Source organism: Aphanomyces astaci (assembly GCF_000520075.1).
Source record: "Aphanomyces astaci strain APO3 unplaced genomic scaffold supercont1.8, whole genome shotgun sequence".
NCBI classification, from domain to species: Eukaryota; Oomycota; class Saprolegniomycetes; order Saprolegniales; family Verrucalvaceae; genus Aphanomyces; species Aphanomyces astaci.
Genome location: NW_009798271.1, coordinates 1,262,358 through 1,285,983, shown reverse-complemented (window position 1 = coordinate 1,285,983; position 23,626 = coordinate 1,262,358). Strand labels below are relative to the sequence as shown.

At 46.5% G+C, this 23,626-nt stretch overlaps 4 protein-coding genes across 9 annotated transcripts; 2 read left to right on the top strand and 2 right to left on the bottom strand.

Annotated features, from left to right (window-relative positions):
• Nucleotides 1-59: 59 nt before the first annotated feature.
• On the bottom strand, nt 60-2,250 carry H257_04827 (hypothetical protein; the record flags this gene model as incomplete). The annotated part of the gene is made up of 3 exons (XM_009829468.1): nt 60-467; nt 1,595-1,797; nt 2,061-2,250. The coding sequence occupies 3 exons, from the start codon at nt 2,248-2,250 to the stop codon at nt 60-62; spliced, it is 801 nt and encodes a 266-aa protein (XP_009827770.1).
• Nucleotides 2,251-8,751: 6,501 nt separating this feature from the next.
• H257_04826 (hypothetical protein) lies at nt 8,752-9,490 on the top strand. The gene has a single exon (XM_009829467.1). It carries the CDS (start codon nt 8,802-8,804, stop codon nt 9,360-9,362), a length of 561 nt encoding a protein of 186 aa, XP_009827769.1. The 5' UTR covers nt 8,752-8,801; the 3' UTR covers nt 9,363-9,490.
• A 503-nt stretch (nt 9,491-9,993) lies between these two features.
• On the bottom strand, nt 9,994-11,186 carry H257_04825 (hypothetical protein). Its single transcript, XM_009829466.1, has one exon. It carries the CDS (start codon nt 11,076-11,078, stop codon nt 10,095-10,097), a length of 984 nt encoding a protein of 327 aa, XP_009827768.1. The 5' UTR covers nt 11,079-11,186; the 3' UTR covers nt 9,994-10,094.
• Nucleotides 11,187-11,381: 195 nt separating this feature from the next.
• H257_04824 (hypothetical protein) lies at nt 11,382-23,091 on the top strand. 6 transcript variants are annotated; one of them, XM_009829460.1, is made up of 30 exons: nt 11,382-11,517; nt 11,587-11,860; nt 11,911-12,015; nt 12,082-12,251; nt 12,311-12,720; nt 12,770-12,899; nt 12,950-13,384; nt 13,500-14,158; nt 14,481-15,011; nt 15,071-15,275; nt 15,355-15,634; nt 15,698-16,190; nt 16,386-16,493; nt 16,554-17,069; nt 17,225-17,662; nt 17,721-18,140; nt 18,354-18,621; nt 18,705-18,874; nt 19,437-19,588; nt 19,645-19,771; nt 19,821-20,209; nt 20,262-20,610; nt 20,669-20,800; nt 21,049-21,221; nt 21,293-21,434; nt 21,515-21,723; nt 21,992-22,239; nt 22,308-22,437; nt 22,610-22,724; nt 22,810-23,091. In XM_009829460.1, exons 1-30 carry the CDS (start codon nt 11,391-11,393, stop codon nt 23,014-23,016), a joined length of 8,112 nt encoding a protein of 2,703 aa, XP_009827762.1. In that variant the 5' UTR covers nt 11,382-11,390; the 3' UTR covers nt 23,017-23,091. The 6 variants fall into 6 exon arrangements, with proteins under 6 accessions (XP_009827762.1, XP_009827766.1, XP_009827767.1 ...); XM_009829464.1 differs by having other exon boundaries at nt 22,610-22,747; XM_009829465.1 differs by having other exon boundaries at nt 11,587-12,015.
• Nucleotides 23,092-23,626: the final 535 nt, after the last annotated feature.

Here is a 23,626-nt window from a genome sequence, read left to right as displayed (position 1 = left end):
ACACCTATAGATAAGTAGGTTTAACTAGTACTCATGGTACAATAATTATATTTATTTTTCTACTGTTGAGGTGGTTCATACATGACTGTTAGCGACGAAGCTTGGTTAGTCCGTTGCTGTTTTCTCATGTTGTTCACTGCAAGGATCGATTTGCGGTACGCCTGGATTGGATGAAGCAACTTCTGCACTTTCGCCAGTTGACGTGGTGCGTGCTGGATATCGCTTGCATGCTGGATGAGCCACAATGACAGTTCTTGTATTGTTTGGGCAACGTGCGCGGATGCCAACAGCTGCGATTCGTCCAGGATCGAGACAGTGTCGTGGTTATGTTCGGCCCGTGCACTAAGTGCGTTTACTTCTTTGTCGCTGGATATTTTCGTGCACTCTTGCCGCACCATTTCGTCCTTCGTCGTATGAAACACCCACATTGGCGGTGTTAGCTGCCACACCTTGTAACGCGGCGGCACCTGATGGACGCCTCGTTAACTCCTGGTGTGTGGAATGTGTAGTTGCTACCTTGGTGTTGCGTGCTACAATGTTCTGTGTACGAGATGCTTGCATAGGACAGGTACAAGTCCAACGCAGCACCGACGTGTCGTACACGTCATTCAAATCGCCTTCATCGGCTTTCGTTGCGAAAACGTTCCACTGTGCGTTCATCCTGGATTCCCAAGATGGCAGTGCTACAAATAACCAATGATTGTGGGCAATGCTCTTATCACTATATTCCACTAGCCATGCATAGAGGACGCTAGTATGGCCTAGCCATAAATAACACCCACTACGTACAACTAGTGGGAACCATGGCAAAATAGTGCATATCAAGGTGGTATGGGTGGATAATAATACTGTACCATACAAAATACGTCCATCTGTCACACGAATGAACTTGTCGATGTACCATTCTTGTATGTTTGTCACGATGATAAAGCAAAGAAGGTCGAGTCGTGGTCGTGGAAAGTCCTGAACAAAGGTGTCAAGATGATCAACAGTCAATACCTCCATACCTTTAAGAATCGATACTTCAGACAGTTAAAGTGCGCCTCAGCCATCATACTGGTTCGAAGGATCGCCAATGTAGTTGGACACTGAGACCTCGCCCATCGCTTGAATTCATTCTCTGAGTACCAGTTGCTGAACTGGTACACAAATAGATATGATGCGCTGCATTCCTTGCAAAAGTTGTAGATTTCTTCCACAACACGCGAGCTTTGTCGTGGGGGGGCATAGCATCGTCCTAGTTATCACTGTGAGTACTTAGCTGGGCCTAGGCAATCCCAGTAATTGCTAGCGATGTCCTAGTAATCGCTGGTAAACACTAGTTTATATGTTAGTACGCACATAAATCGACATAAATGGGTGGGCTTTGTAATGCGACTTCATTAGTGATAGCAACGGCCCCAGCACCGATTTGTGACAGAAGCTTTCCTCCAACACGTGTGTTCCATGCACCCACACTGCTGGAAACGCAGGCGTGTACCCTTCAACATGGAACAAGGTATTCGTCGGGGAGAACCTTAATCCAAGTCATTTGTATTAAGTAGCTTACACACGTAGGTGTAGTACCGCACTACCTGCGGATATGTGGAAATACCTTTCCTTGCATGAAGCGTGCTCGAATTGCTCGATCCATGTGCCACAAGCACAAGGACAATTTCACGCCAGTCCAAACCACCGTTGCTGCTGCAATTTGAGCGCTACCCTTGTCCATGTGGACAAAGGCTGGATTCAACCCAAAGTCATCGAGTAGCAATGCAAGCCATCGCTGCAAGTAAGCGACCTTGACTTCCGCTGTGTCTACGTTAAACATTATAAACTTGCATCCACAAAATATATATAGTACACCTAGTAACCACTATGTACTGTACAGCTAGCAGCTAACTAACAACACATGCAACCACGTAGTGACACCTACTAATCCATCGTAGGCGCTAGTGTTACACAGTGAAAGCAATGATGTACTATTGTTTACAAATGCTTTACCGTTCTCTTTCAAACAAAATACGGCACAGGGTACCCTTGACCACGAAATGGCACCAGGAGCGCGTACAATTCAAAACCTGATGCGTTGGTTTTGTGCGTCGAGTCCATCACGCACTCGGCACTGTGAGTCAAGTCGAAGGTGTACTTTACTCCACACACGGACTTCAGCAGCTGCGATAAAACCAAAACCACGTTTTGAGCATTGCGCGCGTCTGCAATGGCCAAAGTCGCGCTGAAAATGGCCGGGGACTTCTCCAGGTACTGCATGGTTGAAACGACTGGATCGTTGTGGGACTTGAAGTGATCATGCATGTTCTATATAATATATCATATTGACTAGACCCATAATGCAAAATAATATATGAATTGAAAAAACCTTTCGCCAATGATACGAAATTTGCGATATGGTCGGCAACCTTGGTTGGGCATTACTGCGCATCAAGTTCAAGCGGATTTGTGAAGGAGACAACATCAGTGCAAACTTCTCAATGTACTCCAAGCAATCATGGGGCATCTTTACTATGGAGTTCTCGCCTCCAGGATGGTGTTCATGGTGAAAGATGCGAACAAAGATAGCTTTCGCCGTTCAAGCAATCGCCAACGTTACTATTGTCGTAATAGAAATTACTGGTGTTTACTAGTTCTAGCTGGTGTCAACTAGGCATACATAGAACATCACATGAACACAAAGGGGTCAATAGTTTACCTTGACATTCGTAGGAGTTGTAAGCTTCCCGGTTTCGTCGCTTTGCAGGATTATCGTTTTTGAACTTCTCGACATTGCGCTGGTGGACTTTGAGCTGGCGATCTTTGTGTTGGGAGCACCGAAAGGTAGCAACATGTGTGCCGCCGTGGCGATCAATTTGCCTCGTTTTGGCGTTAACCCTAGAACGTAACTAGAAAACCTATTCTATACTAACTAGTATATAATATTGTTTTGCTACCTGAAACCAAAAGCCGAAGCTATTGGACAAACCAAGGAGGACCCACGCATGGATGTCCACCAGTGAACTGTCCTCAACACGGGATATGGCGAACATGACAGCACTAGGGTGTGAAGCCAGTTTCCAGATGAGCTTGTCAGAGAAAGCCGCCAATGACCCCGCATCGAATGTCGGCACGCTGTGGGCCGAGGGGTTGGACAGTGATGGCCTACATGAATTACACTGTGCCCAAGGAGTGTCAAAGTGAGAATCAACAAACATGAATTACACTGTGCCCAAGGAGTGTCACAGTTAGAATCAACAAAAATCATCCATGGCATTTCCAACTTGCAGCGGCAGCACCGTAGCGCAATAGAAGCGTTGTCGACGGCACCAAAGTCAGTGGAAATACCATCCATGATGTAATGTGTGTGGAAGTGACGAGCCCATAATATATTCTTAATTTATTTATATAATTAATCATAAATCATTTATATTTCCCTTTCCGATCGAAATACAATGGTACTGTGGATTGAGGACTTTTTAGATGTACTGTACCTTAAAACACCTCGTAACCGTAAGATTTTCTGATTTGAAAAATAAGGTCATAAAGTTTAGGGGTCATGACGAATTAACTATTTGACTTTTCCGGAACATGAGGTATCAAATCAATGCTGCAATGTGTATCTATCGAATGAGCCAATCCGCTTGCGATTAAACGAGAAATGAAAAATTTAGTCCAATCAGAAGTCAAGTGCTGCAATCATTATGGAACTTCTGTAGTAGTAGTACAGTATATAATAGTATATAGTGTACTACCTCTGTCCAATGATGATTGCGACTGAATATTCGGCAGCACTTTATATCTTGCTTTCAGTATACAATATAGATTGTTGAATCTGAAAATACAATAAAAATATAGGTTGGTGGGGTATCACACGACGATGAGGGATATGATATGACGCAGGAATATTTTGCAAATTCGGCTGCAAACTACATGTAACGTTAGCTCTAGTGCCAGACAGTCCACGTCAGTCATTAAGTGGCATCGAATTCAAGATCACTCGAGATTTCATGACGATCGAGTGATGTTGAATGTATCCCGCTTCACTCGTGCGTTCACTAAAGTCATGGTCGGTGTGTGTCATCGGCCTTTGCAAAGCCAACAGTAGTACTAATAGTAATTAGTTTATCGCACTAATTGGTGGTTTCGAGGTTACACTAATACGTGCTTGTTTTACACTAAACCGACTTGCCCGCACACTAATTTCTTCGACACGCCATAAAACTCGTTTAACTTGAATATACCAGTAGTATAATATATTTTATATATAGCTATGCTATATACCGTATTTACCGTACATCTGTAACCCCCAAAATGTTTCCGATATCGTTACAACTCAATGGTAAAGCTGAGATATATACCACTATTGTTTCCGCGCATTTGAATAACTATGATTGGACAAAATGTTTCGCGCGGTTTCACATTTACAGTATTCAAAGTGCACGACATACACGTCACAGGCCAAATGACTGCAGAACCAACACGTAGCCGCTCCAAGACAGGGAAGCGCAAGGTCATATCCTTACGAGGCTGCACTTGGCCCTGCCAAGACATTCTATGCAATAGGCAAGGCCTTCGGCGTGCAGACAGGCCAAGTGTCGCGTTGGGTCAACGACAAGACCCTCATTGCCTCGCGGGCAACTGTGAACCCTTCGGCGCTTGTGATATGCAATAATACATGTTATTCAACATCAAAATACAATATTGATTGAATGGATTGATTTTGCATTATCTAAGATCTATTGTACTCCTCAATGTGGTCCATCAGTACAGCTCTTACAAGTCCAAGGCACCTATTCGATCGATTGCGTTTCGAAGCACTGTTATCGACTCTGTAGTCTTCTACAACAATTGCAAATTTGTTCGCATACTTGGCTTTCGTGTTGACCAAACGACGGGGAAGAACGCGACATGGCAGAGTTGCTCCGCACCAATAATCTTGTAAACCTTGAGGGTTTCTTCGAGCCCATCAGCATTTAATCGCATGACCTCGCATCAAAACACAACCACATCGTTGACGGCCAGACTGTCACCGCAAACCTCGTGTGCAGGGCATCTTTCGAGTCCCTTCGCCGCTCGAGCAGCCAACAATGTCGACGGCCTTCAATTCCATCCAGAAGCAAATTGAAATTTGATTTTAACATGGTTTTACTGGTTAAATAATATCCAATCATGGCTGGGTAGTTACAAGTCAATGGTAAAACTCAAGTTTGCTTAATCAGATCTGACTTTTTTTTATCTTGAACAAAGTATTGTAAATTTTCATCGTTACAACTTAATGGTCAAAAATTGGGGTTACAGATGTACGGTAAATTCGGTAGTCCTGTGGGGGGTAAATTCGATAAGAGCCGTCCAGGGCATGTGTTGTTGACTTAAGAGCTCTATCGTCAGTTCCATGCGTTCCTGTGCATGCGCGACGCCGACGAGGGCACACAGAAGAAGGACCGTCAGCTCACTCGCCTATCTAATGTCATATTATCACCACATTATTGCGCGCAATTTTGTGACTACTGTCCACGTATACTAGTAATACTATTAATAGTACTTCATTTTAACCACGTTTATTGTATTGTGCTTTGCACTTGTTTTGGCGTCGGTTTTACTGTACTGTACGTGGCTAAAAGAGTGGTACTTCTGCTGTAACCGTGTTACAAGGTTGGATAAATACCTGGTGTTTTAGCTAATTCACTGTTATTGTGCTTTTCACTCGTTTTGGCTATTCACACCATAAACCTGGGTGTTTGTTACATCGACCCCAGTGTTTTAGATCATCCGTACCGTGATTTAGGATAACGTTTCGTTACAGAATGTAATTATAGGGAGGTGATTTATGCAACTCCCTCGCTTTTGCACATTTGAAAAGTGCAAATCGAAGTTATATCTGCTATTCTTGGGACCAAATTGCACAATTCACTGGTCACCATAAACAACTTTTGATAGTACAAATGTCACACAGCGAGGGCAAGCACCAGAGTTCTACCATATAGTGATGTACGTATGGTGCCACATCGTAGAAAACCACGCCATCTTCTTGTTCCATCGCCATGTACTACGCGATGGAAGAACAGCCAAGTTGTTTTGGTCACTTCAGCATCACATGTGATTATTATTGCTCAGAGTTATCAGGCATTTATAAAACCCCAGTGAATTAGCTAAAACACCAGGTATTTATTCAACTTTGTAACACAGTTACAGCAGAAGTACCACTCTTTTAGCCACGTAAAACCGACGCCAAAACAAGTGCAAAGCACAATAAAATTCAATTTTTCTAGAAAACATTTTGTTTTTGATTTTAATATATATATATATATATAAATAGGGTTTTATCAATGCCAAATAACTCTGAGCAATGATAATCACATGTGATGCTGAAGTGATCAAAGCACCTTGGCTCTTATTCCATCGCGTAGTACATGCTACCTGTATGTACTACGCGATGGGACAAGAAGATGGCGTGGTTTTCTACGATGTGGCACCATACGTACATCGCTATACGGTAGAACTTCGGCGCTTGTTCTCGCTGTGTGACATTATAATATCAAAAGTTGTTTATGATGACCAGTGAATTGCGCAATTTGGTCCCGAGAATAGCAGATATAACTTCGATTTGCACTTTTCAAAAGTGCAAAAGCGAGGGAGTTGCATAAATGACCTCCCTGTATATACATTCTGTAACGAAATGTGATCCTAAATCACGGCACGGATTATCTAAAACACTGAGGTCGATGTAACAAACACCCAGGTTTATGGTGTGAATAGCCAAAACGAGTGAAAAGCACAATAATAGTACCTATTATACTAGTACTCGGAATAATATCAGGTAATATTACAAAACTCTGGAAATTGCGTACTTTTGCAAATATACCACCGATCCATGTGCCACTGTTGTACGAAGTACTACTACGTAGTAAGGTTAATGTTACTACACCTTTTTTCTATTGACTTGGGACTTTTTTCAACGTTCTTGGCTTGGCGCTCATTCGAAAGGGCGATGTGTCCATTCATTTGGCCTTGTGGCCAATAGAATTGACACGTCGTGCCGCAACACCCTTTGAAATGTACCATGCTACCAATGGAAAAGGCTCCACTACCTAGCAATGTGCCAAGTAGCATTTCGAATCTGCCGTGCTTGAAGTTGAATTGGATCGAATATAACATTATATTATCAAATACGCGACGGCATGAAAAAAGCAGATAAAATCATCGAAACTTGCAGCAAACAGCTACATGTCGACGTCCATGTCTTCCATTCGGTCCGCACGACCGTAGAAGTACTCCAGACGAGGGGATGCGCTTGTATTTCTTGCGTGGCTATGAGCATGGCTAGTGTATCGTGAGCGACGACGTCGTACTGGTGTCTGTGGTGCAACGCTCTCCATTGTTGCACGGAATGCGATTTTGAAAAGTGAAAAAAATGGGCGCGAAGATCGCCCAACTGCAACCTTCTAGAATAAACTCAACTTCAAGCACGGCAGATTCGAAATGGTACTTGGCACTTGGCACATTGTTGGGTAGTGGAGCCTTTTCCATTGGTAGCATGGTACATTTCAAAGGGTGTTGCGGCACTAAGTGTCAATTCTATTGGCCACAAGGCCAAATGAATGGACACATCGCCCTTTCGAATGAGCGCCAAGCCAAGAACGTTGAAAAAAGTCCCAAGTCAATAGAAAAAAGGTGTAGTAGTGTACTATCTCTGTTATACTACCTGTAGTAGTGCTTTGAACCCGGGAGCCCCCCCTCAATTCCCGATAGAATTGCCCCATGCTTGCGACAATACGATGCGTGTAAAAATCTTACTACACCTTTTTTCTATTGACTTGGGACTTTTTTCAACGTTCTTGGCTTGGCGCTCATTCGAAAGGGCGATGTGTCCATTCATTTGGCCTTGTGGCCAATAGAATTGACACGTCGTGCCGCAACACCCTTTGAAATGTACCATGCTACCAATGGAAAAGGCTCCACTACCTAGCAATGTGCCAAGTAGCATTTCGAATCTGCCGTGCTTGAAGTTGAATTGGATCGAATATAACATTATATTATCAAATACGCGACGGCATGAAAAAAGCAGATAAAATCATCGAAACTTGCAGCAAACAGCTACATGTCGACGTCCATGTCTTCCATTCGGTCCGCACGACCGTAGAAGTACTCCAGACGAGGGGATGCGCTTGTATTTCTTGCGTGGCTATGAGCATGGTTAGTGTATCGTGAGCGACGACGTCGTACTGGTGTCTGTGGTGCAACGCTCTCCATTGTTGCACGGAATGCGATTTTGAAAAGTGAAAAAAATAGGCGCGAAGATCGCCCAACTGCAACCTTCTAGAATAAACTCAACTTCAAGCACGGCAGATTCGAAATGGTACTTGGCACATTGTTGGGTAGTGGAGCCTTTTCCATTGGTAGCATGGTACATTTCAAAGGGTATTGCGGCACTAAGTGTCAATTCTATTGGCCACAAGGCCAAATGAATGGACACATCGCCCTTTCGAATGAGCGCCAAGCCAAGAACGTTGAAAAAAGTCCCAAGTCAATAGAAAAAAGGTGTAGTAGTGTACTATCTCTGTTATACTACCTGTAGTAGTGCTTTGAACCCGGGAGCCCCCCCTCAATTCCCGATAGAATTGCCCCATGCTTGCGACAATACGATGCGTGTAAAAATCACGAACAAATTTCAATCCCAATCCGGAAATATCCGGAAACCTCCATCGAAGCGCACTTAAATTGGTTTAAGTGCGCATCCGGTACATATGGTCGTCAATTCGACAATCGAACATGCGCACAGTTGCTTCGCTCGATCGCGTCCTCACAGCGAAGAGAGGCCTGATTGATGAATGCACTTCCCAATATTCTCCATAGTATCAACGATGCGAACTGGTTTATGGGTACTTGTTGTCATGGTGGCCACAGTGGCAGCCGATGTCAAAACCCTCACGGCGGCCACCTTTGAAACCACCACACAAGCCACGACTGGGTCCAACGGCGACTGGTTTGTAGCGTTCTACGCACCGTCGTGTCCGTACTTCAGAGAATTGGCCCCCCAGTTCGAGCAATTGTCCAAGCAAGTGAAGGGCAAAGTGAACTTGGGATGGGTCGACGGCACATTGCACTCGTCGTTGAAGGACCGATTCCGCGTCACCCGATCGCCTACGATGCTATTGTTTCACCATGGCCGCATGTACAGCTACAAGAACGCACGCACGGTCGAGGACATGGAGGCATTCATCACAACTGGCTTTGAGATGCGTGACAGAGAGATGCCCCAGTTCAAATTCTACGAATCCGTCCCCCCTGCCAACAACACATCGTTCGTTCCGGAGGCACCGATTGTGGCGAAGAGTGCGACAATCGTCAGCATATCATCCATTGCGACTTCGTCTAAAGAAGAACTGTAATATCGTGTTTTCCTTTTACTCATGCAATCGTAAACTACAGTGAACCACGTAGGAACTGGTGCAGTATTGCACTCATGTATCCTATGTATTTGATGTAACCATTGGGTGTCCAATTGATGGCGCAAGATATTGTCAAGTCGATTCGAAATTGGAGTTGGGGTGCAAATCGGCAGACAATCGATCGACCAATCAAACCCCAGAACACTAATCAAGTAGCCAATCAAATCCACTCTTCGACCAATTCAACATCGAAGTAGTGTGTGAATTAAATTAGTGTGACATTGGACCATATTTATTTACAAAAGTCAGTACACTTCGATCGATACATGTGGCGAATCAGCCCAAATTTATTATTTTTGTATCATTTTTTTATTAAAATATTATATGTAGATAAAAAAATTATGTTATATATTTTTGATAAAGCTATTTCTAATTCTAAAAGTATTTTATATTCATTAATAATTTTATATGGTATTAATAAATATCAAGCTAAAGGAATTTGTAATAATTTTGGAGTAAATCCTCAAATGGAAAAAATAATAATAATGAATTAATACCTAATTTATATAAAAATTGTATTTAAAAAATAGTTTACTTAGTTTAACTAATGAAAAAGGGCAATTGAAAAATTGATGGAATTTTATGAAAGAGTCCAAATTTGGGTAACGTTAAAAGGTCAAAACTATTTTTTCATAGGATATATCTTGGCTTGTTATTTCGTCTCTGCTTTACTCATGCTTTGGTAATGTAGTCGTCGGTAGCCATCCAAGCTTGTTGACGCGCCTTGTACGTCATGTACACGGACATGACAAAGAGGATGGAGCTTGTAATCGCAAGCCCCAGGCAATCTTGTTGGCCAGAGTACAGGGCACTTTGGGCGGCGTTGGGGAAGGCCATCATCCGACCATCCTGTGCATTGTTAGGGACAAGTCGTTGGCTGCAGCTTTGTACGCCTTCGGCAGACAAGCTTATATCACACCATTTGTTCGAGAAGCCATCACACAGCCACGACGGGAGGTTGGCGGGCTGGTCTTCTGGTGTTTGGGCGCACACGGCGCAGGCAGTTTTGTACTGCTCAGCCAGGGCCACAGCTGGCCCGAACGCTCGCACTTGACTCGAGACGTTGCGGCACATGGCTCGAAAGCCAACGGTGCCATTCACTGGTCGCAGCAGCACGTCAAGGGTAGCATTAGTGTACTTTCGAGGACCAACCCCCCAGACATAGTGCTCTTCGTTGAGCGGAACTAGGCGGTTCACAGAAACCCAAGCGAGGGCTTCGTTGCAGGCGTAGCGTAGCTCCGCATGGCAGACAAAGTCGGCTAAGCCCGTGGCTCGAGATGGAAGCGATGGCGTTGAGCTCATGAACACGCGGGCGTTGAGGTCATTCCGCATGGAATCCGCGTCGGCGTATAATGTCCAGCCCAAAGTGGCCGCAAAGGCGACGATGATTCCCATGATACCATAACGAGTGATTTGAACCTTCTTCAGTTGAGGATACGACGCAGCCGCCACACCGACAAGGCCCAGAGGTATGAGCAGCACCCCCGCGAGGATCAAGAAAGTGGCGGCGGTTGGGAGGAAGGTGTCGGTAAAGGCGACAGTCCATTGGTCGCGCTGGGCAGTCGCGCCAAAGTATATGAAATAGCCACCAACGCCAACAAACGCAGCATTGGGAATACCCGCAACTACCTTCTTGGCAACGATTTTCAAGGACATTTGCCGAGGAGATTTTAAAAGTGACGAGTACGCTGGGGATCATCGACCAGTCTTCGTTGTGTCATACGACCATGGACTGGGTGATGGGGATCCAAAACTCCTAAAAAGACTCCTTCAAATATTCGAAAGTGCTTGTTTTTGGTCGAAAAATGTGATAGTTAAAATGCAACAATTTCAAAAAGTAGTCGAAGTCAAAGTAACGGTTCGTTAAAATGCAACAATTTCAAAACGTAGTCGAAGTCACAGTAACGGTTCGTCCGGTTACGTTAATCCGGTTACGTTGACGACGTTTCGACAATTCCCATCGCCGCCATGGCGACGACTTTCGGTAGTCCCAGCGCAGACACAACCAGTCGGATAGTGGAAGCCGGTCAAGACCCGCGTCAGCACTGTCTCCTCTTTGGTCTGCCGATTGTCCTCTTCAACCAACAACTCCCAGGTACATATATACATACTGCATCGAGTGCACAAAGAGCAATCCTTGCACGGTGACAACGAAATTCACTAGGCTACGTGGGCGCGGAAGGCTTTGGAGATTTGCGTGTGACGCTATTGAAGACATCTGCCCGGCCACTTCGTTCTAGTGGGGCGGCCTCGTCAACTGACGGCGACAACGACGACGACGCGGAAATCGACGTGGAGCTGATCAAACACAACTTTAACGAGCGCGTGTTCGTCGTGCTGCCAGCCCAGCAGCACGCTGCGTCCACCGCCCTTCAAAAGTACTTAATTGACCACGAGTCGGACCCGTCGTCGGCCCTAGAAATCCGGCTTCGCGAAAGGTATGAACCCAAGCGACCACCAAAACTAAACTGTCCACGTCTGTCGTCAGTGCTCGATTGGAAAAGCGCCTCAATGATGACGCAGTCCACGCGTCGCATGGTCAAGTGGTTACGTATGGCCAAACCATTCAACTCCTTCACGTCAACTCGTCCAAGTATTGTACATCATCACTCGACTGCATGATGTTCCTTGGTTCGTTATCCATCGCTTTCTTGCCTAGATACATCGCAGTGCGGCCGCGGGTGCTGTCCGACACAGAGCGAGACGCGATGAAGGTGGAGCTCGTCGCGACTGCGTTCGAAGACGCACACTTTCAGATCCAGTCGCCGTACCGCCATTTGAGTCCAGGTGACGAAGTGTTGCTGCAGGACGATGTCACGTTTGCCAGTGGTATACTCTACCTCTACAATTGCCATATTTTTGCCAACAACTGAATGATACGTTTTTAGGAACGTGGCAGGTGCAATTGCACGTTGGTCATGGCTTGTCCGTTGCCCAGCATTCTGCGGGCGGGGCTGAATTTGTCGAGCTCAACGGATCGGCCACCGGCGATGCTTTCTTTATCCACCGTTTCGCGCATATTGACATCCCTCCGCAATGCCTCCGCGGCGGCGACCTTGTGCGGTTCATGCACTGCCGGGCGGGGGCGTTCTTGTACGGCAACGGGGGGTCACAGGACCTGTTGCAAGTCCGGCTGTGCCATCAACCTGCCGACGAAACCGGGGGTGTTCATTCCGTGCAAAGTCTCTGGCAGGTCCAACATGTGGACATTTTAAACGGCAACGAGGTGACTGTGACCAGCGTGTGCTGCGTTCGCCACGTAGCGTCGCGTCAGTTCTTGGTCGTGGACGACCACAATGTAATACATGATGCATTCGTCCGTCGCCATTCACAACGTGGGATTATAGGGCATCCAGACATGCTCCTTGACACCACATCGAAGCTCGAGGTGTCAATTTACACTGGCGACGGAGTCCTTTCTCAGCGGTCGACTCCTTCGCCACGACCGACCGCTCTTCTTGAAGCATGTGGCCACCGGTATGATATAAAAAGCCATCGATTATGCACATAATTCGGCTGGATGGTAGGCGGATGGGTGGGCCTGCCGCCTGGCGCCAGCGACCCCACGACAACATTCTTGGAATCCTCGACAGGTTCGAGTGTGGACAAGACCAACGCGTTTCGTCTGCAAATCATCCAGCCGTCCGAAGCCACCGAGTCGTTGTTTCTGCTGTCGTTGCTGCCTCAGCTCCAACGCGTGAACGACGAGCTACATCATATCCTGCATCAGACGGTCGTAAACACCCATAACCTTCGGAGCTCCACGCTGTGGATTGTGCACATTCTGGACGAACTTGCTCGGTTTTGCATGGACAACCGAGACGACGACCGAGGCACCCCGATCGCCGCCCGCCAGAATGTACTTGTAGAAATGAATTGCATCAGTTTGGTCGTGGGGCTGCTCCAGCGTCCATTTGTCGACTGGTCAGGACCGTTGGCAATGTCCATGTGCAGTTCCCAAGGTTGTATACTACTTCATGTGATTCCGCATCGATAATACATATACGCAACTAACTACCACCATCCATTCTCATTCAACTCCAATTCTTTACCATAATACCCCCATTTACACTCTAGACGGCGAGCCTTCGTCGCCCATATCGTCGTGGGACGATGAGCTGCATGGTAGCATTCGAGCCATTTGTCAACGCAGCTACAAACTGCTCGTGCATCTCGTACGCCTCAACCCAAAGACATCCGTCGTGTGCGCCGCCCACATTGGGACGTTTGGTCGCCAAGTGGGCTTTGACTTGCACGCGGAAGCTCTGGTCCAAGAGCTGCTGTGCTCGTCCGAATCGCTGGTCACGACCATCTGCGACAACGTTGTGACGCTCTTCGTCACGCTGTTGCGCGAGCGCGGGCGGCGTGCCGAGTACGTCGACTACCTGACCAAGTTGTGCCAGTTCAAGACGACGGGCATCCCCGCCAAGCAAGTGGCTCTTTGCGGGCACTTGTTTCCCACAGTGCCGTCGTCACCACCCTGTCGCATCCTGCTGGAAGTGCGCTGCATCAAGCCAAACGTTCTCCACGTCTGCCACCCAGATACAAATGAATGGCTGTCGATCGCTGACCTGATCGCAACGGACAAAGCACTGGCACGGTACTTTCTCACGACCATCCGCATGCTGTCGTCCATGAGCTGGTCGCGCAATTACATTGCCATCCACGCCGTCGAGCAGCATTTCCCAAGGGACGCGGTCTTAGCTGTCGTCCGAGACTGCCACGTACACACCAAAGTAACGATATATATCATTGAGATATAGATGTATAGTATTTACCAATCGCCTTTGAAGGTGTTCTAGATATATTGTTTCAATTTATATATTATTAATTTGGTATGAATTTCCGTCAATCGACCAAACCGATCATGAATCACTCCCATTAGCCAATCTGAAATCGTTTGTCGCTGATTGGCTCCATATTTTTTCTGGTTTTCCTTCGAGCTGTCTGTGGAATCGGAAAAGACAAATCGCACAGAATTGGGATATTTGTAGAAAATGAATAATATTATATATATCTATAATTTGCTTTCACGGGATGGATTGTATCGTTTTCTAGATGCGTGCCGCGTTTTGCAAATTGCTCGCGGCCGTGTATGTAGATCGACTGCCCCATGAAGTGCGGCCGCGGCCAAAACTGATTTTTGTGTCCCCGGCAGTGTCTCTCGGCCCTGAAACAGCTCAACGCCCGGCTCACCAGAACCACGACGCCGGCGACCGGCTTTTTTTCGTTGCGTTAAAGCAAACCCTCAATGAAACATTGGCAGCGTGTGAAGGCACGTTGACGGCATCTCAGAGCCACCTTTTGCTCGGCATGCTACCGCTATGTCTTCAAATGATGTCGTTTGGGTGTTATACTGACGAAACGGAGCTCAAAACACTTGTGCAAGTGCTCGTGCCCTTGCTCAAAGATCGCTCAGCATTGAAGAAACCCGTCATGTCGCCCACTTCGACCATGAATAGGCTTCGGAATTACTCTCTTAGACATGCCCTTCCGTCCACCGATGACGTCCGACCGGCAGTGTCCACTGATAAACTCCATCCCCATACCTTGGCTACTACGCCACCCATCACCGGACCATCCTTGACGGTAGAAATGACACTTTTTTCTAGCGTTGAAAGTGGGTAAGTTTATCGAACTTATTCTAGACCGAGGCGAGTGCGGCTAGCCCCATGGCAAATTCCCCCCAACGCCAAAACACTCCGCGAAAGCAACACTCGATAGTCAAGTGCAAACTGCTCGTGTGTCAGATCCTCACGTGGAGTTTGCACTTGAGCCTGGACGCACAACTGGATGCACTTGTCCACTGGTTTTTCACGCAATCGATCGTTCACGTCGAGTCCCATGCTCTTGGTACAGTATAAACAAACCACTTCTCCGAAAGATCGATATTTCCACTGTTTACCGTTGATTGAGTATTGCAATAAACTAGGCGACAACGCGCGGGCGGTCGAGATAGACGCCCAATGGACAACTCACCAGGCACCGTTGGGAACTGCTTGCGAAGCCCTCTTCCGACATGCGACACTGTTTGACCGACTCGTGCACGGCCACGACCTGACCAGTGCGCTCCTGTCGCTCTTGGCGTGCGAGTACCCCGCGCTCGTGTCGGCCGCTTTGGATTTGCTCGGCAGTTCATTCAACGTCCACCGCGAACTTCGAAAGCACTTGGACCATGTCATCGTCGTGCCCTCCGACCGCGTGTTTTCCATGTACCTTAAGTTACTTGTTGCCTACAAAATAGTACTATCTGTATGCTTTCGCCATGTATGTAGCTACACGACAATGCAAGCCAGTGCATCCGTGCTTCGACTCTACGAAGAAACAAGCGAAACGTGGCTAAGTGTGCGAGCGGGGGAAACGTGGAACGACGTGCTGGGCAGCCTCTTGTGGTTCACGGACGCCCTCGCCACGACGGACGACCTCGTGCAAGTGCAGCAGCTCGTGCGGGGGCTCGGCGTCGATGACCTCGTGCTCAACATCACGCGCAGTCTCGGCACCTTCCTCCTCACCACCCCTCGGACATCGTCCAATCGAGTATTTCTAAGGCGGCAAGAGCACCTCTTGGACGGGTGCTATAGGTTTTTTGTCTTGTACACGTGGCACCACCACGACGCGCAAGTGAAATTGCACCAACAAGTCGACTTTTTCAAAGACTGCGTGGCCCATCGCCACATGCCAGCGTCCATATTGTATGCCTTGTACCACAACAACTTGGTTTTATGTCGGTCACGGCCACCGTGGCTCGTGTCATTTGTTGTCGATATGGTATTTCACTATGCATATATATTTATAATATACACATATTGTACATATTATATTTATAAAATACCTAAATATATAATATCAATTATTCATTTAGAAATATTTATTAACATATATTATATACATATATTATATTTATTAAATACATATACATATATATATGATCAATTCTTAATTTAGAAATATTTATTAACGTAGATTGACCAAGGTGGAGCAGTGGCCGAACACGTCGACATTTTAACAGCGTTGGCCGTGTGCAGTGGTGTCCCGATTAAAGAAAACCAAAACGCCATCAGTTTACAAATGGTACTATTATCCATATATATATATGTATATATAGTATTCAATCAAAGTTCTCTTTGGTAGTTGGCAAGTCATCGCAAGCCGCACGTGGTCGATGTGTCGTTGGAGTGGTCGTTTGTCAGCAACGACAACGAGAACATAGCAACGCTGGAAACGTTGCTAGAATCGCCGCAGACAGATGTACTGCGAGTGCGTCGCAAAGCTCTGTTTGACGACACCCATCCCGTTTCAACTGCCTTCAATAACCACACCACCACAACCCATTCCATTCAGGAACGCATTCTAAATCTCGTGGATCGATACATTTCTACGGGAGACGAATCACACGTAAAACAACCACCGTTGATGCCGTTTGTGTTTTCACACAAGGCGACTGCGTGCAAACTCGTCGGCACGATCGACACGCCGCCGCGCCCTGGGCTGTACCAAGCCAAACTTTTGGATCTGTTGGCCAATCTCACGCTGGGGGCCAACTTTGTGTGTGAAGCGCGGCTGCAAGGGCTCATTCCGCTGGATGTCCTTTTGCGCACCCTCCATCGCAAGCAATTGCGACTGCCTCTCAAGTGCAAACTCGTCAAGGTAAACCGAAACATAGTGATATACCAGGAGCGATATAAATATATATCATTTTATCGAGAGTGATACATATCGTTTTGTAGAGAATGATATATATCATTTTATCGAGAGTGATATATATCGTTTTGTCGAGAGTAGTGTTTTTACGATGGCGGTAGGTACTCCATGAAGGCTGGCTACACACGGAGCAGTTTGTAGCCGAAGTGGCAGGGAGCCACATGCTGGTTCAGTTCATCGTGTCGCAGGCGTCGATTGTACGCGACATGGTGCCACGAATGAAACCAGGACGGACCCACGAAAGCATTTTCGTGTGGGAGTGTCTGTTGCCAATGTTGTTGCATTACTTTGAGCACCATTGCGATGGCTCGTTGAACGCCGAACTAGTCGGCCCTTTAAACGATTTTGCCGACATGTTTCAAAGCGTGGTGGACCAGTGGAATCCGAAATGGGTCGATAACAGCACCACCACCAGTTGTTCCGAAACTACCTTGGAAACTCTCGATCGATTCCTTCACGTAGCCAGCACGTTGTTGATGGATCGACCAACGCCGTCATCGGCAGTTCAAACTAAACCCACCCCCACCAGCCATGTCTTGGTGCGTTCCAAATATATATACATGGATTTTGGAATTTCTGTGGCTAACGATGTCTCAGCCCAGAGCGGGCTTGTCCCTAGCCCAATCCACATTGAAATCGTTTGCAAAATGGCTGCATGTCGCGCCCTTTTTCGCCGCCAGCATCGACTGCGACAAGGCACTCATGCTGGACGCATTCATGCGCACGCACACCGCCGACGCGCTCCGCCGCCACACGCGGCTGTCTGTCGTGCGAGTGCACCCAGCCAAGCCCAACGCCACTGGCTTGTCTGACTCGGTGGACTTCAAATTCATCGTCGCCCGGCTCATTGCGCACGCCAACAACAGCGAAATCCGCGTCGGCCTGCTGGCGCAGCACTCGACGCTGGAAGTTCTGACCATTCTCGAGCAGGTGTCGAGCTCGCGGTCGACGCAGGCGCTGCTGCACTTACTAGGTGCACCGAAAATGGTCGTCGAGCTCTCGTGCCGTGCATGCGATGTATGTACCCTTGATGACGTCATCGCGCGTCGATTGTCTTATGTGTGTGTTTTGTGATTGCGTCATTTCTCGCCAATGGTCGCATGTCGTTTGTTTGATCACGTAATCACTCGTGAAGTATGCGTCAACGCTTGCATGTGATCACGTCATCTGCCAGTTGGATGGATCACATCCCTGTCTCATGTGACGTTATCGTGCTTTGTGGTATGTCAGACTGACGTGGCCACACACAAAGCCCTCGTGTTGCTGGCCATGTCGCTGCTTCGAAACGGCGGGTTGGACGCCCAGCACCAGTTCTTTGACCTGTTGAGTGGCGGAAAGAACGTCAAGTGGTTCGAACGGGTGGGGACGCACCTTCGAACGGCCATTGCTGTCGTGGACACTGGCCGCCTGCATCCAAAAACGGATGGTCAGGACGCGTCCATCGATCGCAACCAAGATACCACTCATGTATTGGAAATGCTCCGGCTTCTATGTGAAGGTATACACGATATCGAGGCCCTTCACGTTTTGGATTTTTAATGGTTTGAATATGATATATATAATATATATATATATAAATAGGCCACCATACCAAGTTTCAAAATCTGCTGCGCCACCAGCCGTCGAGTCACCCGTCCGTCAACATTGTCGAGCTCGTTGTCCAACTGTTCAACGAACTCGTGCGCACGATTACGCCGGCGTCGGTGCCCGTACTCAAAAAGACGTTTCAAGCGATCGTCGAGTTCATCCAAGTAAAGAATTATATCGGTTTCCAACGCGTATATACATACTATTTGCCTTTTTCCGTTTTGTAATATAGTACTAATACCATTGCGTTTCCATTTTGTAAGGAAGTGTCGCATGAGTGACACATAATATAATATTAATGGTATTTCATAAAATGTACTAGCATTGTATATGTAATGAGAGTTCTGAAACATCATTGCTTTTCGTGTTTGTCGTGATATTTATAAAGCAACAGTCCAAACAAGAAAAGTCATATATCCGTACTATATATGTATAATATATATAATGATATTTCATCAATATTACATTATATAGTAAAACTGCTATCCAACGACATTATACATATAATATATAGTTATATATGAAGTATCAGTCCAAAAAAGAAAAGTCATATATCTGTACTATATATGTATAATATATATAATGATATTTCATCATATTACATTATATAGCAAAACTGCTATCCGACGACACTATACATACTATATATATATATATATATATATATTTAATGATATGTCATCAAACGAATATAGTAAAAATGCTATCCAACGATATTGGTGATAGGGTCCTTGTGAAGGCAACCAAGTCGCTGTAGTTGACCCGACCGAACATCACCGAGGCGGCTGTAACTTTATTGACTCGATCAACGCCCTGCTGAGCATGTCAAACACTGACCCTGCGTACTCTCCAGGCGACCTCTACAGCCTCAAATACATGTACACAAGCTTTTCCCTTTCCGAAAATAAATCTGTGACACGGTCGTACTTGCCAGGTGTTCGTTGGCGCTAGTGGCGCTGGTGGAAGGACGCACGGACACGACTATCCATGATCGCATGGGCAGTTTGCTGTCGATGCGACTGCTCAAAGAAACACTCGTCGCCGTCTACGCCAGCTTTGCAGTATACGATATATTTTGATTATCAATTGGCTTATGCGACGGATTTGTAGAAATGGCATGAAGGCCACTACACAGAAGCCGCGTTCGACCCCGACTTGTTGTCTGTGGAAGGGCGCCAGAGAGACAATTACATTGTCCGCTTGATCAAAATCACGCTGGGCCAAGCTCATGTACCGCCGACGGAACCTCAGACACCAACGACAGGTCCAGACAAACCATCTGCCCATGATGAAAATGGCCCGACGGCCACGCCGAGGCTGGGCTCGTTGATGCTGTCGAGTAGTCCACCCCCGTCGTTCCAGTTCATGCTCAATGCTGGCTTCAACATCTACATCCTCTTCCATCGGCTCCTCGAAGTCCCCGGTGTCGGCCACGTACTTCGCAGCAGCCTCTTGCCGTCCGACGCTGAACTACGAGAACTAGACGAACCCCCCATCACGTTCGTACAGTCGACCCTTTCGGGCATTATATTATAGATATATATATTGTAGGTTTATGAACCCCGTTGTGGCCGCGTTCAGTGCGCGCCGACGCCTGCGCCGACTAACTTTGCTCATGAAGTCAGACCGGGATGTGTCGTATGCCGAAGCGTATGCATTCTTCCGCAAGCATTGCGCATCCGTCGAAGTACACGTGGGTGGCCAAAGCAGCCCCCTGCCCGATCATCTCGGCGGGGCGGCCGCCTCTGGAGGCACCACTCGTCGACTGCAGCGCTTTTACTTCCCCAAACCCCCCGTCTGTGCCTTCCTCACATCGGACATGCGGGATACTGTCATGGAAGACATCAACCGCGACTCCCCCGCGGAAAAGATCCAGGATCTGTTCCAGCGATCGGATGCGGTCAGTGGCCGCTCGCTCCCAGTTTTGTCGACAGAATCTGAACTTAAGTCAAATGTAGATCATCGCGGAAATGACACATCGGTACTTGATGTCATTCGCAGGCGACAAGCTGTTTACGTGGGGCAAACTGGTGTCGTTTGGGGTTGCGATTGTGCTCAACGTGCTGCTCATCGCGTGTTATGTAGACATGGTAATACATGTATTATGAATGCTCTATAATAAACTTGCAAAATTCGCGTGGTTTGTCTGATCAATATTGAATCACGCTGGAAAGTTCTGATTGGTTGAATATACTTGTGTTTTTTCTGTAAGAGCCAATCAAACAAATCCACTCAAAATTGGATTAGCCAATAGCGTCGATTTTTAGAAATGTGTATACCGACTGCATAATACCAAGATTTCTGTATATATTTTTTAATAGACAACAATATATCATAGGGAGACCCTCGGTTTAAGGACCTCACGCTGCCGTTTCAAAGCCAAGACGACAGGCAATACCATATTGGATGCGTGGGCACAATCGGCGGTGTCCCCACCATGTCCATCGTCCGAGCATTTGGACTGTTACAAGTCATCGTATCCGTGGGCATTGTCGTCTTGTACGCGTTTACGTACGTGAGTGACACTAGTACCATCACCAGATCGCATGTTAATACATGTCATTTTGTATTATAACATGTAGGTACGGCCCGCTGATCATGCTCGAAGGATGGAAGCGGCATGCTGCCAATGGGAAAACAGTGTCAACATCGCCAGGACATGCCGACACATTTCCGTCTCATCGGTCACCGCCGCCCTTGTCGCAGCCATCCACTTCCATCACAGTGAGCAACGTCGTCACAGAACTACTGACAACTCCATCGTCTTGTGCCATTCGGCTTCTTGTCTCACATATGCTTCGTAGACGTTGTCGCATTCGGCTGCAGCGTACACCTGGACAATTGGCGGCGTGCAATTTGAAAACGTCCGGCTCACCAACATTGTGCGGTCGCTCGGGTTTCTCTTGCTGAATCCGGTTTACGTGTACTATGTCGTGTACCTGAGTATGGCCATCTTGGGCTTTGCCGGCCACAACTTTTTGTTTGCGTTTCACCTGTTTGATATTCTCCTGCGGTACGTTCATGATGACGAGGATTACGTCATCAATATTGTCGTCTGTACGAACGTGATCACGTCATCTTTTCAACACACGATGTCACATGACGGCATCCCTCGGGTTGGTCATCAAACGTGTTGCGCCTGTTTCGAACAAACGATTACGTACCCGTCTCGTGGTCTACTTGGATGACGTCATACTCAACGTGATGACGTCATATTGAACGTGATGACGTCATCCCCGCTTGTGTGGTCGATCATTTGATCACGTCATGCGATGCCGTAGGTTTCCCGAGCTCACGATCATCGTGCACGCAGTCGCGTGGCCGTGGAAGAGCCTCGTGCTATCGTTCTGCCTCATGATGATCGCCATCTACATCTTCGCCATCGTCGGCTTTACGTACTTCCGGCACCAGTTCCCAACTGTAGCGTCCAGTGTCGTCAACTCCACCGACGCGGTCGCCGAGTGCGGCATGCTTCTGTCGTGCTACTTGACCACGTTCGACCAAACGTTCAAGAACAACGGCGGCATCGGTGCGTCTCTTGTGGTGCTGCCACGTCATATATTAGGATTACTATGTACTGATATGTGGAAATGTTAGGTGCCCACCTGGCCACTCAAACCCCCGACGACCTCATGAATTGGGGGCCCCGCCTCGTGTTTGATAATTTGTTCAATATTGTGATCCTGCTGATTATTGTCAATATCTTCTTTGGCATCATCATCGACACGTAAGGAATTGCATATATGAACCAGAGGGTAGAAATATGTAGGAACTAGATATGTAGTTTTAAAAATATATTATTATTTTTGGAAAACATATATATATATATATATATTAATCCTGGAATTCTATTGAAAAATATATAATAGATTCTGATATTTTGTGGTTGGTTATTCTAGGTTTGGAGACCAGCGAAGCCGCATGGAAGCACGGCTGAACGACATTGCGGGGAAATGTTTTATATGCAACCTCAGCCGCGAGACATTTGATCGGTTGGCACCGCTCGGGTTTGAGGTTGGTCCTCATAGTAATAATATGTATATATATATATATATTTCCGATTGACCTTTTGGATATATATATATAATTTTGGTCCTAGCATCATGTCAAGAACGAACACGATTTGTGGAATTATGTGTTTTTGGTCGCGCATCTGCGGTTCAAGAGCGAGACCGAATTCGACGGCGTCGAGCAATTCCTGTGGCGATGCATCCGCCACGATGACTACTCGTTCGTTCCATTGTATCATGCGCTGGCCCTGAAGAACACGCTTCCCGACAAGCAGCATCGCCATGGCATCGTGTAGGGTCGTTGACAGGATAAATATTTTGAATAGAAATAGAATATGTTACTTTTATAGTTAATAAAGGATCAAAACGACTTTAGCCATAGCATATAATAAAGAAAACGAAGGAAAAAATACATTAACTATGTATACATAACGTTATTTAAAGTGTTTTCTATGGGAAAAATCCTTTACCAATTGACAGAGGTCTTCATAATTTAATGCACTAGGATTTATTCATAATTGAAGCCATTTCGATTTAAATGAGTGATTGTATTGCGTTTCGACATAGCAGGGATTTAAAATATTCGTAATTTAATTGTCAATTATTGAAATAATAATTGTACGCATGTACAAAAGATATAAGATCAATTATTATTGGTGGGCACAGTGATAAATTCCATATTTCATTGGATCGCGCAACCCATGATAATCAATAATTGCAATTATCGCGCAACCCATGATAATCAATAATTGCAATTTACCAGCGCCTTGCAATCAATGTTATTCTGTGTTTACAGCGGTCGACAACTTGGAGTATTCTGTTAATCACAATTAATTTATTTTCCTGTGCTGGGCGTCGACAACCAGTCATTTTGAAAGAAATCACCATGGATGGCTCTGTGCTATG

Excerpts from the sequence above, each read along its gene's own strand:
- H257_04826 (XM_009829467.1), top strand. The coding sequence starts at position 8,802 with ATGCACTTCCCAATATTCTCCATAGTATCAACGATGCGAACTGGTTTA.
- H257_04825 (XM_009829466.1), bottom strand. The coding sequence starts at position 11,078 with ATGTCCTTGAAAATCGTTGCCAAGAAGGTAGTTGCGGGTATTCCCAAT.
- H257_04824 (XM_009829460.1), top strand. The coding sequence starts at position 11,391 with ATGGCGACGACTTTCGGTAGTCCCAGCGCAGACACAACCAGTCGGATA. Across the intron at positions 11,518-11,586 it reads CTTCAACCAACAACTCCCAG|GCTACGTGGGCGCGGAAGGC; the intron begins GTACATATATAC and ends GAAATTCACTAG. Across the intron at positions 22,438-22,609 it reads TTTGGCATCATCATCGACAC|GTTTGGAGACCAGCGAAGCC; the intron begins GTAAGGAATTGC and ends TGGTTATTCTAG.